Raw genomic sequence first — 17,500 nt, 5'->3', positions numbered from 1 at the left:
GGAAAAAAAAGTGAGTAGCAATAGAGGGGAAAGTCAAAGTGGACACAAAGGGCCCCATGCAGGCGCGGAAGAAGTATGTCCTGCTGGGCTTGTTCGCGTTCTGCTGGCTGCTGCTCTTCTACCTGGGCGGCGGGGTCCAGGTGCGTCTGCTCCGACTGCTGACGCGCCAGCGGGGCGAGGTGGTGCGCCCCTGGCCGGACTGGACGGACCGGGCGCTGCTGCCTCCCTATGCCCGTCTCACGGAGCTCCAGGTGGGCCCGGGCGGCGTGGGAGAGTCCCCTCGCCAGCGCCGGCAGGCCTGGACAGGCATCTACAAGGACAGCCGCTGCCGGATGGAGACCTGCTTCGACTTCTCGCGCTGCCGGCGTCGTGGACGGGACGGCTTCCGCGTGTACGTCTACCCGCTGGAGAAGGGCGAGCACATTTCGGAGAGTTATCGTAAGATACTGACCTCTATCAGCGAGTCGCGGTATTACACCACGGACCCTCACGAGGCGTGTTTGTTCGTGTTGGGGATCGACACCCTGGACCGCGACCAGCTCTCGGGACAGTTCGTTCCGAGTTTGGACGAACGTATCCGCGGGTACCCGCTCTGGAACGAGGGGCGCAACCACCTCATCTTCAACCTGTACTCGGGCACCTGGCCGAACTACACCGAAGATCTGGGCTTTAACATCGGCCAGGCTATCCTAGCTAAAGCTAGCCTCAATACGGAACACTTCCGCCCAGGTTTCGATGTCTCCATTCCCCTGTTCTCCAAAGAGCACCCCCAGAAGGGCGGGGAGAGGGGGTGGCTGGTGCGGAACACGGTCCCCCCTCATAGGAAGTACCTGTTGATGTTCAAGGGGAAGCGGTATTTAACGGGCATCGGCTCGGACACCCGAAACGCCTTGCATCACATCCACAACGGGAAAGACATTGTGTCCCTCACAACGTGCCGTCACGGGAAGGACTGGGAGAAGCATAAAGACGGACGCTGTGACCATGACAACCTGGAGTATGAAAGGTAAGTTACAGTTTTTTTTTTTGTGCTGCACCACTGGACCACCCCAGGCCAAAGGTCACAGGGTCTTAAGGGGAGTTTTATGGGTGATGTCAAACAGTCATGTGTTCTGTTTTATCATGAATACACTGTGGGCTTGTTTTATTAGGCTTACTCTTATATGTTGTACATTCATGAGATTATGGGATATGTACAGGGGTGCACATAACTGGTGCGCCAGTGCGCATGCGTCGCCAAAATGCATGCTGCGCGGCAGATCAGCGGCATGAACGTGCTCTTACGCACCAACAGCTGGAAGCGCTGGGAGAGGAATTTACTTCCTCAAAATCCAACTGCTGACTGCTGCATCACTGCAAGCCCCACTAAGTAACTATTTGCCGTCCCCTCAGCCGAAGGCCCGACGAGTAATCCATCACAACAGTCGACCGACGACGACCACGGCGACTCCCCTCACGAAAACATTCGGAAAGTATCGTAACTCGTACTTTCATTCCGCGTATCGCGTATCGCGTATCGCACGGTTATCACGCCGCACGTGAAAATTCAGTCCCGAACGACTCGTCGCTAAAAGGAAAAACAACACCAAGGGACTTCACGTTTCTTTTCTCTGAAACTTTCAAACGTTCAGACGTTAGTTTTACAGCTTCATTATCGCACCTAGACCCCTGACCCAGGATATGGTTGGGAATTCTATTAGAAAAAAAAGACTTTGTTGCACAATCAAAATAATGAGCTATTTAAAGTGATAGCCTACAACATCCTCTACCATGGTTGAAATTGAGGACAGTGATAACAGCAGTCAAGAGAGCAGTGATGATGATGATTAAGCTTGTAGCATAAATAAATGCTTAGGCTGTAACTTTTTGTTGAAAAGTTGATTTCAGTGTTTACAGAACAGAGCAGTGCTTAAAGAGATGTCAGTTGATTTCATTGTGTTTAAAGAACAGACATTCAGTTAGTGCTTAAAGAGATGTCAGTTGATTTCATTGTGTTTAAAGGAGTCTGACAGACGTTCATGCTTAAAGAGCAGTCATTTGATTTTGCATTTGTTTCTTTTGTTTTGCACACAATCATTTGTGTTCAAATTCATCTTTATTTATGAACAAATGTCGTTTTGCTAATATAAGTTATCCATGTATCCCTTTTTTATCCATCCTGTGGGACGGGTCGTGACTCGCGAGCTCGGGGAGCACCAAGCAGCATCCCTAGGTGCTCCTCTGAGCACTGGCCCCAAAAAGTTATGTGCACCCCTGGATATGTATATATATAATTATGATTATTGTAATGCCAATGGGATATTTGTCTATTTGATATACAAAATAGTGTTGTAGTTTGTGTGTGTGTGTGTGTGTGTGTGTGTGTGTGTGTGTGTGTGTGTGTGTGTGTGCGTGCATGTCTTGATTGTATATGGGAATTGCAACACTAACCAAATCCCAAACATGTGTTCTCCATCTCTGGACCACGCATATCAGAACAAAGTCCAGGGAGTCTTCAACAATGTCAACAAACCTTTCCAGTAACCATCCTGTAACAATTCCCTGTTTGTGTGTGTGTGTGTGTGTGTGTGTGTGTGTGTTTGTGCGTATGAGTGTGTGTACTCATGCATGTGTGTGTGACTGTGTGTCTTCGTGCTCTCTGTGCCTCCCCATGTTCCCTTCCTCCCTCCACACAACCAATTTCTACCTCCACCAGCCTCCATTTGTCTGTCCCTACTTTACTCCACTATTGCTTCCACTCTTCCTTTCGTTTGTCTACAGGATATTGTAATTATTAATTTATATTTAATGCCAATGGGATATTTGTCTCAAGTTATCTTGTTAAGCAGTAGACTGTTGGTTTGTTTGGATTTGCAGTGTGTGGTCCTGCTTATGTAAGATCATGAGATCATGATGTATGAGTCAAACATTAGGCCCCAATTTGCATCCGCTAAAACCATGTGCCAAGACTGTTTTGGTAATTTGATGTCACAAAGTGCATCTGCCACAACCAACACAAGCTTCGTATCAATGTAGGCGGAGCAGTAAATTGTGGGTTGTGGGAGTGGGACAATTATCCATTCCATGTTCAGTAATTATCGCCAATAGCGGTGGGGTGCAAAAATGTGGGCACCCCTGGTTTAAATGTCTGTTACAATTCATCTCCAAGTGATTGAAAGCAAGCCTGAGCACTAAATGCTACAAAGTTAAACATGACACCATTCTGCACATTTCAAGGTTTCAAGGTTTCTTTTTACTTTCATTTTTCAATGATGAAAAATACTTTCGTTTTTGAATGATATAAAAGGAAAAGGGCCCTGTGCAAAACCTTTTTGGATTATTCTTTGTTACCTTCTGAGAAGATGATTACTAAGGCCCAGACCATGGCTATGAGTCAGGTGATTCCAGGGTGGAACTATATATTCTGAAGTAACTCCATGGCTTCTATAGTATCCGACTGAAAGAAGCCTTTCCAACAACCTCAATACAAACGTCTGAAGTATGCAAAAGAAAACCTTGAGAAACCTGAAGTCTATTGGAACAATGTGCTTTGGACTGATGAAACCAAAATTGAACTTTTTGGTCACAACCAAAGAGATTGAGAGATTGAGATTGAGATAACGTTTATTGCCACTATGCATTACACATATAGGAATTTGCTTCGTCACCACAGCAAGTGCGTTTATACTTTTTTCACATGTCAAAAAACAGGACAACACAACAACAACAACACAGGACAGACAACAGTGCATTGGATAGTGCGGTATAAAGTAAAGTGCAGTGCAGAGTTTTTACAGTGAGTCCAGTTCAGTCCTGGGCAGACTTGGGGGAGGGGGAAGCCAGAGTCATTTATCAGCCTGGCGGCTGAGGGGTAGAAGCTGAGCCTGTGGCGGGCCTTCAGTGCCTTAGGCAGCCGCAACCTTCTTCCAGAGGGAAGCAGGGTGAAGAGGCCGTGGCCGGGGTGGAAGGGGTCTGCCATGATCTTCCTTGCTCTCCTCAGAGCCCTGGTGTCATGCAGGGAGTTGAGGGAGGGCAAGGGACAGCCGATCACCCTCTCTGCTGAACGTAGCACCCGCTGCAACTTGGCCTTGTCCTTGGTCGTTGCAGCAGGGAACCAGGTGATGATGGAGTGGGTGAGGATGGACTCTATGATGGCCGTGTAGAACTGGACCATCATGGACCTCGGCAGCCTGAGTTTCCTCAGCTGCCGGAGGAAGAACATCCTCTTCTGGGCCTTCTTTGTGAGGGCCTCGGTGTTCTGCTCCCACTTTAGGTCCCGGGAGATGGTCATGCCTAGAAAGCGGCATGACTCCACGGAGGCCACCGGGGTACCTCCCAGCGTGATGGGAGGGGGCAGGGCTGCTTTCCTTCGGAAGTCCACCACCATCTCCACTGTTTTCAGAGCATTTAGCTCCAGATTGTTTAAACTGCACCAGCTCTGCAGCCCCTCGATCTCACCCCTGTAGGCAGATTCGTCCCCCCCGGAGATGAGGCCCACCAGGGTGGTGTCGTCTGCAAACTTCAGGAGCTTGACCGAGGGGTGGCGGGAGACACAGCTGTTGGTGTAGAGGGAGAATAGTGCTGGAGACAGGACGCAGCCCTGCGGGGAGCCCGTGCTGGTGGACCTGGAGCTGGAAATGCTCTTCCCCAGCTTCACCCGCTGAGACCTGTCAGTCAGGAAGTCCGTGATCCACCTGCAGGTGGAGACCGGCACCTGCAGCAGGGATAGCTGGTGCTCCAGGATGTGTGGGAGGATCGTGTTGAAGGCCGAGCTGAAGTCCACGAACAGGATCCTGGCGTAGTTGCCTGCAGTGTCTAGGTGTTCTAGTACGTAGTGCAGAGCCATGTTCAAAGGAGGTATGTTTGGAGAAAAAATGGTGAAGCATTTGTAGAGAACACCTTGCCAACTGTTAAAGAGAGGTTGGGTATTCCAGCAAGACAATGACCTCAAAATCAACCATGAAGTACCTCCAGGAAAGACGGATAAAGGTTTTGAAATGGCCATCACAGTCCCCAGACTTAAATATTATTGAAAATCTGTGGAGAGATCTCAAACATGCCGTGCATGCAAGAAGGCCGAAGAATATTTCTGAGCTAGAGGTGTTCTGCCAGGAAGAATGGGGAAAAATTCCCAAAACAAGAATTGAAAGACTCTTAGCTGGCTACAGGAAGCGTTTGCAAGCTGTTATAGTTGCCCGAGGAGGAGTTACAAAGTACTAGCTGACAGGGTTCCCAAACTTTTGCCCAAGGCCTTTTTCCTTTTTTTAGCCTATTCATTTGAAACTGTAAAAAGTAAAAAATAAAACGTTATCTTACTTTAAAATGTGATGAAATGTGTAATGTTTAACTTTGTACCATTTAGAGGTTAGGTTTGCTTCTTTTACTTAGATATTAATTGTAAAAGGCATTTTGACTAGGGGTGCCCTTTGCACCCCATTATGCTCTAAAGTTCATCAGCTTCAATGCATGATGTTGAAGTCAGAGCTCTCATGTGTATTTCAAGTTAAAATGGATTGGGTGAGTAATCCTCACTACTACCTAGTTAGTGTAGAGTAGTGGGGATTACTCACCAAATTACTCACTGGGGATTACTATAATAATAATAATAATAATAATAATAATAATAATAATAATAATAATAATACATTAGACTTATATAGCGCTTTTCTAGACACTCAAAGACGCTTTACAAACTGAAAAGATTGAGTATTAATAATAAAAAGATGCAAGAAATAAATAGAGAAAGAAAGTATAGGGGCCTAATTAAGGTAGTGCTGGGGACACATGGGAAGGGGAGGGGGAGAGGGTTAACTGGTGAAGGGGAGCTTGAAGAGGTGGGTTTTGAGGGCCTGTTTAAATGTTGTTCGGTGTTACTCACCGAATCCATTGCATTGCGATATTTTGGCTTGACTAGCGAGTGTGTCATTGATTTTCAACAACGTTGACATTTATTTACGTTTTTTGGAATAAAAGTCCAAACATTTTGATTGGTTGCCGACTTGTTCCCGCTTTCACAAGCTGCTGTCACATAAAGATCAAGCAAGAGCGGGAAAGTTAAAGGGGAAGTTTACCCCAAATCTGCTTTCATGTGTAGGCCTACTTCTGGTCAATCATTAATGCATATCGTCTCAGACTAACACCATTTCATGTGCAGCAACATCACAGCTCTCGAAAGGCAAGGTTTGTGTTTACTTCCTAAAAAACTCTCATACTGTGTTTATGTCAGGCGAGAGTTTTCGCACTCTGCTCTGCTCAATTACACCAGTGATTCCTAGAGAGCAGTACACACACACTAGCTCTAGCACTGTTCAAGAGAAGGATCTCACGTGGGAGGGAGAGGAGAATCTTAGGAGCGGTTTGTTGTTGAATTGACTCAAATGGACAATTTGGAACATCACTGATCAGGGGTTCAAAGCGAGATATCCTGATTCAGAGAACGTTTCAAAGCGCTTTTTTGTGTATGTGTCTAAATGAAAACAACAAATCTACTGGATTAGGCCTACAGGGTAACATTCTCTCTTTAAGAGAGGAAGTGCAGTGATCGAGGACGAGGCTACAGTTGGCTGAGCTGTCTCTTAAGGAGTGTAGAACACACTGGACGAGAATAGAATATGACTGCTCTGATAACTCTGGACAGGACATGGAGTGGAGGGCCCTGGCTTTGCACAGTAATGGCAGTTATAATCTCACCATCAGGACTATCTGCAGTACCTGTGGGTTGTTTACATTGGGAATGGAGATGAGTCCCACTCAGCAGCATATAAATAAACCAATTTATTCCACACACCTGCTTCTCAGACGTCAGGGAGGCTGGGGGCTGTGTGGGGCGGGGGGGGCAAGGGTGGATTGTCGGGGCGGGCCTCAGAGGACGAGGTGTGAAGGGGTGGGGGGTTGTGGATGTGGGTTACATTGACCTCCATCTGGCTTTCACAGCCTGAGGAGAGGGGATTACTGGGGAAAATATGAGAACCACGGCCGCCACTGCAGAATCAGAATAAATTAAAGCAGAGCATGACAAACTTAAGGCAAGATCTCCCCAAATGAGGTTAGTTTCCTGACCCCCCCACCCTCCCAGATCCAGCTATCTGACTCTCTCTTGCATCGATAATACAGTACCAGTCAAAGGTTTGGACACACTTTCCCATTCAATTGGGGAAGTGTGTCCAAACTTTTGACTGGTACTATATATATATTTGTTACGGTACATGTGGGAATACGGTACATAAAACTAGGGTTAGGGTTAGGGTTAGGTGCTAGGGTTAGGGTTAGGGTTAGGTGCTAGGGTTAGGGTTAGGGTTAGGTGCTAGGGTGTTAGGTGTTAGGGTTAGGGTTAGGTGCTAGGGTTAGGTGTTAGGGTTAGGTGCTAGGGTTAGGTGCTAGGGTTAGGGTTAGGTGCTAGGGTTAGGTGTAGGGTTAGGGGTAGGGTTAGGGTTAGGGGTAGGGTTAGGTGCTAGGGTTAGGGTAAGGTGTTAGGGTTAGGGTTAGGGTTAGACATGCCAGTGTAACGATGGTCAAACAGCCAAACTTCTTTCATTCAATTCTTTTATTTGACCTGCAGAGAAGACACATAAAACACAATTCTTCTCTGTTCTGCAACTCTTGTAAATCCATCAAGATGGCGGCCATGTTCTGGTTCCACCGTAAGTACGGCAACAAGAGAAGGACAAAAGAACGCGCAGACCTGCAGTACACCCAAACTCCAAAGGGGGGGCTCCAACAACAACCAGGGCTGCTCAAGCACGGCGAAACTCATCTACATTCACCACAACTAAACATACATTCCCAACTCTGTTACACCCACCTCCCCTGAATTTCGCCAACCTTGAGCAGCAACTATACATTTAAACACTACTTTTTACTTTTTACACTATTACATAGGGCCGCCAAAGGACAGGACAGCCAACTTGAAAAGTATCCTATAAGGATGAAGTGGAAAGAGAGGTAACCTATCTCTCCAACCAACTACTGGCGGTAGGATGCGTTCTACACCCCACAAGACCCTTTTTTTTTTTTCACTGTGTATTACTAGCCTTCAAGAGGCCACAACCTCTTATGAAACAATCAGAATAACGAACAAACCTATATGTCATAGGATGTCAGTGTGCACAGTGTATACATGCACTGAACTGAGCTTCGGCTTATCTAACTGTGGGAAGCCTGAAACACTGACCTACAAACAGCTCGAATGTTTGACTTAGTGTCTTGGATAATGTCTTGTCCTGACATAGTATAAATCAATCTGTCAACTGGTTTGATAAGGCGACCAAACTTGGACTTGACCTGTGTGACTGTACTAGGATGTTCACACTGTGTAACAGAAGCTAGAGTGTCAGTACGCTGTGTGTCACTAGCATCATCTATCTGATTCGTGTTACCAGAAACATCAGTACAATCATCAGCGCTAACCACAAATCTAGAATCAGAGTTAATGGACTGATCTACCATTTGCTCCTCAGCCATCTGCTCGGGGACCCTCTGAGGGGCAAACGAGACTGAAGACACTACAGTGTTAGTAGCCTCTGTCCGTGAGTGGTCAGGGAATGGTAACTGGGTGACCCACTCCAGGGTTCTTCCCTTGGGATCCTTGGGCTCTGGAACAGTCAAGGGAACATCCCTCTCCCGAACAGCTCTACCCCCATACTCCATGTCTTCAACCTCCCCTCCCTCACTCCCAGGACAGGAATCCACTCTCTCCGACTCGAACGCGGTTCCTCTACTCACTTCCCCAGGCAAGGAATCCTGTTCCACTTCCGACACGGACATGTCACTCGGCTCATTTGATGTATGAACAGCAGACAGGGATGAAACTGGGTCAGAGATCACACTCGTATCATACACCGGCAGAAAGTTCACCAACAACAATAGATTACGGTGGACTACCTTCTCTCGTCCAGTGACAGTGTCTTGTATCCTATATGTGTGAGTCTCAGAGTTCCTATCCACCACAGTATATACAGTAGACTCCCAACGGTCAGCCACCTTTCTCTTTCCTCTCTCTCTCTTGTTCGCCAACAGCACACGGTCTCCGACGTCAATGGTGGGCCCTTTCACTCGTCTGTTGTAGAGCTCTGTGTGACGGTGCTGTTCTTTTATGACATGTTCCTGGGCTATGACCATAGCTTCTCTCAGATCCTTCGTGAGAGACATCACATACTTGTCGTAGCTGACCACAGCTGGATCATTCAGGACTGTCCGGAAGAGTATATCGACAGGGAGACGAGGAGTACGCCCAAACATCAGATAGAAAGGTGCATAGCCAGTTGACTCATGCGCTGTGCTATTGTACATGAACGTCAGAGTTTGCAAACGCCTCGGCCAGTTGATTTTTGCCTCTGGTTCAAGCGCTCGGATCATGTTACCGAGAGTTCTATTGAAACGTTCCACACTACCGTTACCCATCGGGTGATACGGGGTTGTGTGCGACTTTCTGACACCGGAGACTCTGAGCAGCTCACTCACTAGTTGACTCTCGAAGCTAGCTCCCTGGTCGCTGTGGATACGTTCTGGGAACCCAAAGACGCAGAAGAACTTGTCCCATAGAACTCTCGCCACCTGTTTGGCTGACTGATCTTTGCAGGGGAATGCCTGGGCCATTCTTGTAAAATGGTCAGTAACAACTAACACATCAACTGACTTGTTCCTTGAGTCCTCCGCTGACCAGAAATCAATGCAAACCAGCTGAAGTGGCCTGGTTGATGTGATACTCTGCAAAGGCGCTCTCGCAGCAGGTTCAACAGTCTTACTGACAATACACCGCTGGCAGTTACGGACGTAGTCTCTTACGTCTCTGTCGAGGTTGAGCCAGAAGAACCTCTGTCTGGCCAAGCCAAGACTCCTGAACTGACCTTGATGGCCGGCATGGTCATGAACACCTCTCAGAACTTCAACTTTCTTAGACTCAGGAACCACATACTGGCGGCGTTTTGACTTCACGACTTGATCCCTCGAGACTCTGTAGAGTATCCCATTGCTCACAACAAGTTTCTCCCAGTGCTTCAGGTACCTCATGACTGTGACTGATTCCTTATCTCTCTCTCTCCTGGAGGGTCTCCGATGTCTCTCCACATAGTACAAGACTCGAGAGAGAGTTCTGTCTCTGAGCTGTTCATCCCGGAGTTCCTTCTCACTGTAAGCAGGAAGTGAGTCCTGACCACCTGGGACTAACTGAGGCAAATGGTGCAAGACTGCTACAGCACGCGTTCTTGCTCCGACCTCCCACAGATCGTCATATGACTGTAGAACAACAGACACTTCATCCATCTCCATAGACTGAGCGTGGACATGCAGAGGTGATGGGACACTTTGAGCGTAACTCTCTGCCTGGCGTGGAGTGTCACCACTATCATTGGACGACCGGAAGGCGTCCTGTACAGAAGCACTCGACACATCCTGGACTTCGGAGAGGAGATTCTTGTAGGGCTCTTCAAGTAATCTGTGACTGACTCTCTGCTTGACGAAAGGCACACGACTCAAGGCATCAGCGACAACATTCTGTGGGCCTGGCACGTACTTGATGTCGAAGTTATAGCTCGCTAACTTAGCCACCCATCGTTGCTCGCAGCAGTCCAGCTTGGGCTTCGTCATGATATGAGTCAATGGATTATTGTCCGTCCAAACAGTGAAATCATGCCCCTTCAACCAATGGCTAAACTTGTCACAGACACTCCACTTCAAGGCTAGGAATTCCAACCGATGGGCTGGGTAGTTTCTCTGAGACTGAGAGAGGGACTTGCTGGCGAATGCGATTGGCCTCGCTCGGTCTTCACCCTCTTGGATCTGCGACAGGACAGCACCGATGCCATCAAGGGACGCGTCCGTTGACAGCATGAAGGGACGGCTGAAATCAGGGTGAGCCAGGACAGCCGTCTCAACCAGCGCCGTTTTCAGCTTCTGGAAAGCCTGCTCCGTTTCGGGGGTCCAGTCAGTAACCTTCAACTTCCTGCTTTGTGACCTTTGTTTGGACTGTTTCACCTTCCCTTTTTTCTTCTGGCCCGTCAACAGAGAGAAGAGAGGCTTTGCAATAGCGGAGAAGCTAGGCACAAAGTGCTGGTAATAATTGATCATCCCCAAGAAAGATCTGATTCGTTTCTGTGAGGGGGTTACACCGTCCGCTTCCATCAGGTCAGCACTTGTCATCTTTGCGATGCTCTCAACTTTGCTGGGATCAGTCAACACACCGTTGTCATTAATTATGTGGCCGAGGAATTTGACGGATTTCCGGAGAAAAAAACACTTCTTGGGGGCCAATTTCAGGTTATGACCACGCAGTCTACTGAACACCATCTCCAAGCGTTCCAGAGCTGTCCTCTCATCAGGGGCGTACACCAATAAATCATCCAGATAAACCAGTAAGCTCAGATAGTTCTGGTCTCCGAAAATGCTAGTCATCATACGCATGAAGCTCCCAGGACTATTACAGAGGCCCTGCGGGAGGCGATTATACTCATACAAGCCCATAGGTGTTGTAAAGGCAGAGTACTTTCTGTCATCCTCGTGTAGTGGCATGTTATAAAACCCTGAGGTTAGATCCATAGTACTAAACAAGGAGTTACCTCCAAGTGCAGCTAAGCAGTCGGCCTGGTGAGGGAGAGGGTGAGCATCCTTCAGGGTCCTCTTGTTCAGCCAGCGAAAGTCTGTACAGATACGGAGATCTCCGTTCTTTTTCCATACAAGAACCAACGGAGATGCATATTCACTGGTTGACTTCCTGATTATATCTTTCTCCTCCATCTCACTCAGTACTTGGCGCAACTTCTGATACTGACTGGGGGGCACTCGTCTGAATGGGAGCCGGAATGGCCTGTTATCTGAGAGGTGAATGCGATGTATGAAGCCCTTTGCCTCTCCACAATCCAGGTGATGGCGTGAGAAGATGTCCTTGTAGCGCACAACCAGGTCAGCCATCTTGCTTCTACACTGTTCAGACACGTCACAGGAGTGTATGTCGAGCCCACTCAATCCCATGTACTTCAGTTCCTCATCAACAGTGCGGGCCGCATTTTCACTGGACGGGGTTACTTGACAGCAACTGAGTAGTGGGACCTCAGCAGGTCCGGTCTCATCCATGTCCTCGAGCGCAATGCAGGAGAAGACGTCGGCCAATTTAGCATTGCGTCTTACCAAGACGGGCCTGTCGGACGAGTTGATCAGCTTCAATGGAACCCATCCGTCTCCCCACAAAGGAGTAACAACTCTGGCCACCAGAACCCCTCTTGGAGCTGAGCGACACGATGTGGGCTCTGTCATCACAGCGCTACCAGGAGACACAATAGTGGACTTGGGTAGCTTGCCCCACATCAGGTACTCCCGACCAGGCTCAAGACACACGGCTGAGTTGCACCTGACTGTGCCTATCTTGTCAGGTATGACGTCACCTCGCCAACGGTTCAGACCAGCGAGCATCGAGAGAAACTGTTCAGATTCTGGATCGCCAGCAGGACAGGGCGTAGACACAGCCTTCCAGTAGCCATCACATTGCTTATACTGCCGGAGGATATATTTAATAACATTGGTGCCTAGTATCAACTCATCATGCTGGCCTTCAACTACCAGAGTGGGAACCATAATCCTACAGCCATACACCTCCATTTCCACGTTGAAAGCTGACTCAGGCTTGACACGGCGACCACCACAGCCAACAAGCACCACATTTGAACTGAACTGGTTATGCTCTGTAGCAACTCCAACCTCTCTAAGCTTTCCCTCTGCCGTCTTACTCATTGTACAAGCCATAGACCCACTGTCTAGCATAGCATTTAGAGTCACTGTATTACCAACTGTCACAGGTGTGTAGAAAAGGCTGTCACTACCACTAATTGTATGCGTATTCTGATAAACAATATCTTCAGAGTTATCACTTGAGCTTTTGAGAGCTATATACACTGTCTCAGCACTAGATTCGTCCTCACAATGGGAGTTTACTTGGCGACCTATACTTTCTCCCTCTGAATACAGGCCACCTAGTTTCCCTGAGGCTGAGGTGCTCGGGACGACCTGGTGGGACACTCAACTTTTGTGTGACCTGGGGCTAAACAGACAAAGCACAGCCTCTCTGACATGCAGTGTGAGATGGTAGTGTGTCTACTGTCATCACAGACTCGGCAGGCCTTCTCACGGGCGCCACCCTGGTATCTTCCACCACGAGGAGCACTGTCACGCTGCTGCACTTTCCCCATCATCTGCTCCAGCCTCTCCATAATGCGAGCAAGAATCCTGTCTTCAGATTGCTGAGTGTTCTGGGCCACAGCAGTCGCGGAGGAGGGGCACGGAAGCTGGCCTAAAGCATGGTCCTGGGAAGGAATGAGGGTAGAAGGCAGACACTGTGTGTGGTACACTGGACTATGGGCAGGAGCAGGGGGGTACTGGGTGGAACACTGCTCAGACACAGACTGAATCGAAGGCTCTGGATGAGACTGCACAGTGTGGAGGGCGGTGGCATGGCTCTTCAATGGCACAGAACTACCGGTCCTGCCAGAGGCTCTCAGCTCTCTCTGGTAATTATCAATCTTCAACTGTATGTCTCGTGAGCTCCACTCCTCAATAGCCTTGCATTCCAGAATACGGGATAGTCCAGAGTCCGGGCAATGCCTGACAAACATCCGTGCTACCTCTTCACCTATGTTCTCCATCCTCCTACCTTGTCTGCGAAGGCCCTCACCAGCTACATCAGCTGCTTTGTTGATCCTCAACCAGTAGTCTACAGGGTTCTCATTGGGTCTGGGTAGAGTGGCATAGAAATCTGACAACGGGAGGCATGATGACACATCACTGAAGTACTTGAGAAGGATATCATAGATGAGATCAGGGTTCTGCTTCACATCAAGTGTCTGATCGCTACGCAAACCAACCCTCACGACATCCTTTGCCTTACCCATCAGCCTTGCCAGTATCTCCTCAGCCTGTTCATGCATTGGACATTTCTGCTTTCTCAGATAAGCTTTAGACATGTCAATCCAATCCTGGACTGAACACTTATCAGAACTATCACCTCGGAACATTGGTGGTTCCCTGTCTGATTTTACATTCACAGTAACGCGCGGAACCTCCTGTCTAACAACATTAGGATCAGTTACAGGATCTGGAGGCGATGTGCAGTTGAGGTGTGCACTGCTCATACTACTTGAGTGAACTACACCAGCTGAAATTAACTTGGTTACAATGGACTCGCCAATCTGAGCACCTAGCTGACCCATCATGTCTGAAAGGTGATGAAGAGCTTCAGTGTCATTAACACTGGGTGTGGATGTGGGAGGAGCCTCCCCTGTAAACTGTCCGACAGCAGCACAACCTGGGTCCTGACCTGACCCTGTGCCTCTACCACTGTCAGTAAACAACTGGGAACACCCCACCTCCCTACTATTGACAGCACTGTCAATGTCAATGTCACTGTCACTGTCAATGTCTATGACAGCACTGTCTGCTCTGCTCTGACATGCCCCCCATGCACCCCTCCCCATAGGCAACACTGGACTGGCAAAAATCTCATCATTAAAACCTGGCCTCTGAGCCATAGTGGTACAGACTTGCGTTGTGTAATATTACTGAATGAAAAAAATAATAATAATAATAATGTTTAAAAAAATATATAAAGTTACAGCAGGACATAAAAACCAAAACAATCAAAGCACTTTTTAAACTGATATAATCACAGACCTCAGACTGAATGACCATTTACTATAATACTCTGACCACACTTGATCTATCACACTAAGACCTGGCATCCACGCAGCATCCACGGAGATCGGCGTTCAGCTGATCTTGAGATCGACGTGTCACGGCACCAGTGTAACGATGGTCAAACAGCCAAACTTCTTTCATTCAATTCTTTTATTTGACCTGCAGAGAAGACACATAAAACACAATTCTTCTCTGTTCTGCAACTCTTGTAAATCCATCAAGATGGCGGCCATGTTCTGGTTCCACCGTAAGTACGGCAACAAGAGAAGGACAAAAGAACGCGCAGACCTGCAGTACACCCAAACTCCAAAGGGGGGGCTCCAACAACAACCAGGGCTGCTCAAGCACGGCGAAACTCATCTACATTCACCACAACTAAACATACATTCCCAACTCTGTTACACCAGCATTTACCAAGTTGACGTTTAATGCTGCCATGTCCCCGGAAAAACCGACATAAACCGTTTTCCCACATGTACCATAACATACATACTGTATATGTACATGTACCATAACATACATACTGTATATGTACATGTACCATAACATCTATACTGTATATGTACATGTACCATAACATATATACTGTATATGTACATGTACCATAACATACATACTGTATATGTACATGTACCATAACATACATACTGTATATGTACATGTACCATAACATACATACTGTATATGTACATGTACCCTAACATACATACTGTATATGTACATGTACCATAACATACATACTGTATATGTACATGTACCATAACATACATACTGTATATGTACATGTACCCTAACATACATACTGTATATGTACATGTACCCTAACATACATACTGTATATGTACATGTATTGTGGGAAGCTTGTGGAAGGCTACCTGAAATGTTTGACAACCAAAGTTAAACAATGTAAAGGCAATGTTACCCCAAAGACTAACTAAGTGCATGTAAACCTCTGACAGACTGGGAATGTAATCCTAACTGACCTAAGAAAAGAAGGAATGTTTACTAGGATTAAATGTCAGGAATTGAGTTTACATTTATTTGGCTAAGGTGTATGTAAACGTCCGTATGTCATCTGTATATACTAGATAGAGCTTAGCGGATTTCCCAGGAAGTACGGGGTTGAAAGTGAAGCCAGGGAATGCTGTTTATGGGAGCCGCCATGGCGTTAATAGTGACATCTGATTGGTGGCACCAATGTAGGTGGAGTCAGTAAATAAGACAAACGGAACTCACAGTCCAAAACAGTCTTATTTTGCCAGCTAGAGGACAAAGTATAACATGGTTTTCAGTGGGGAAACATTGTTTTTTGGCACCAGGTGAAATGGCCACATGGTAGTCAGGGCTTCAAACTCTCCTGGCAGGATTGCTGCTCCCCTCCCCTGCTCTCTTGTCCTCCCTCCTCCTCCTCTCTGGCTGCAGGCACAGGAAGACTCTTTATAGGTGTTCCCAGGTTAATGAGTGTCTGCGTCTGGGGTGGGGGCGGGGGGGGGGGAGGAGATAACACAGAGATGGAGAAGGAAAGGGGAAAGGGCAGTAGGAGAGGAGGGTGGTACCTTGGGAGGGAAAGGAGAAAACATGTCAGGAGATAGAGAGCGAAAGGGACTACAGGTTAGCGCTGGACCAGGGAGAGAGAAAGGGAGGCGAGAGGGAGGATGAGAGGGAGAGAGGGAAGATGAGAGGGCGAGAGGGAGGATACGAGGCTTTACTGGCCTAGTTTCACTCACTTTAGAGGGAAAGAAAAACCTGCATTGTACAGTGAATGTAAAATGAGCGTGTGAAAAGACAGGAGTGGAAATAGGGCAAGGAGTTTTAGGACACACACACACACACACACACACACACACACACTCACACAAAGACTCTATTTTGCAGAGCTGCTTATAGTTATGCTTCGGTGATAGTTATAGAGTTGTGTGTGTGTGTGTGTGTCTGTGTCTGTGTCTCTGTGTGTCTGTGTCTGTGTCTCTGTGTGTCTGTGTCTCTGTGTGTCTGTGTGTCTGTGTCTGTGTCTGTGTCTCTGTGTGTCTGTGTCTGTGTCTCTGTGTGTGTGTGTCTGTGTCTGTGTCTGTGTCTCTGTCTCTGTGTGTCTGTGTCTGTGTCTCTGTGTGTCTGTGTCTGTGTCTGTGTGTCTGTGTCTGTGTCCGTGTCTCTGTGTGTCTGTGTCTGTGTCTCTGTGTGTCTGTGTCTCTGTGTGTCTGTGTCTGTGTCTGTGTCTCTGTGTGTCTGTGTGTCTGTGTCTGTGTGTCGTGAAACTTAAATGGTTCCCATGGTGACGGCCTTGTTTGTGGGAGATGGTCTCAAGCTCACTCAGTTCCCTGCCACCAAATATTATTTCCAATATATGTACTACAGTTAGGAATACAGTACATATTTACAATAGATATAATAGGAAAGGTAAATGTTGAGAAATATTGTTTGTATTGTATTATATACCTTATGTCCTCATTTTCTTTTCTTTGTTTAAGTCGGCAGTCCCATACATTTTTATTGGACAGACAGCAGAGACGGACAGAAGGAGAAGGCATGTCAGCAGGGCAAGGGCCAGATTTGAAACCGTGCTGACATGGGAATATGTATGTGTGCACTGTTGGCCGCGGTGCTAACTAGACTACTGGACCACCCCAGGGTAACTAGACTACTGGACCACCCCAGGGTAACTATACTACTGGACCACCCCAGGGTACTAACTAGACTACTGGACCACCCCAGGGTAACTAGACTACTGGACCACCCCAGGGTAACTAGACTACTGGACCACCCCAGGGTAACTAGACTACTGGACCACCCCAGGGTAACTAACTAGACTACTGGACCACCCCAGGGTAACTAACTAGACTACTGG

At 47.6% G+C, this 17,500-nt stretch overlaps 1 protein-coding gene across 2 annotated transcripts in view; it reads left to right on the top strand.

The window, feature by feature from the left end:
- The window catches only part of ext1c (exostoses (multiple) 1c), a 96,972-nt gene that overhangs the window by 9,194 nt on the left and 70,278 nt on the right, over positions 1-17,500 (top strand). For both annotated transcript variants that reach the window (XM_080526093.1, XM_080526092.1), the window contains exon 2: positions 1-1,006. This exon is cut by the window's left edge and continues 392 nt beyond it. In XM_080526093.1, coding sequence (XP_080382219.1) covers positions 57-1,006 — 950 coding nt within the window. In that variant the 5' untranslated portion in view covers positions 1-56. The remainder of the gene's footprint in view (positions 1,007-17,500) is intronic.

This window comes from Nansenia antarctica (assembly GCF_963989245.1).
Source record: "Nansenia antarctica genome assembly, chromosome: 3".
Classification (NCBI taxonomy): Eukaryota; Metazoa; Chordata; class Actinopteri; order Argentiniformes; family Microstomatidae; genus Nansenia; species Nansenia antarctica.
Note: the sequence above shows the minus strand (reverse complement) of the source record. Positions and strands in the feature narration are given on the sequence as shown.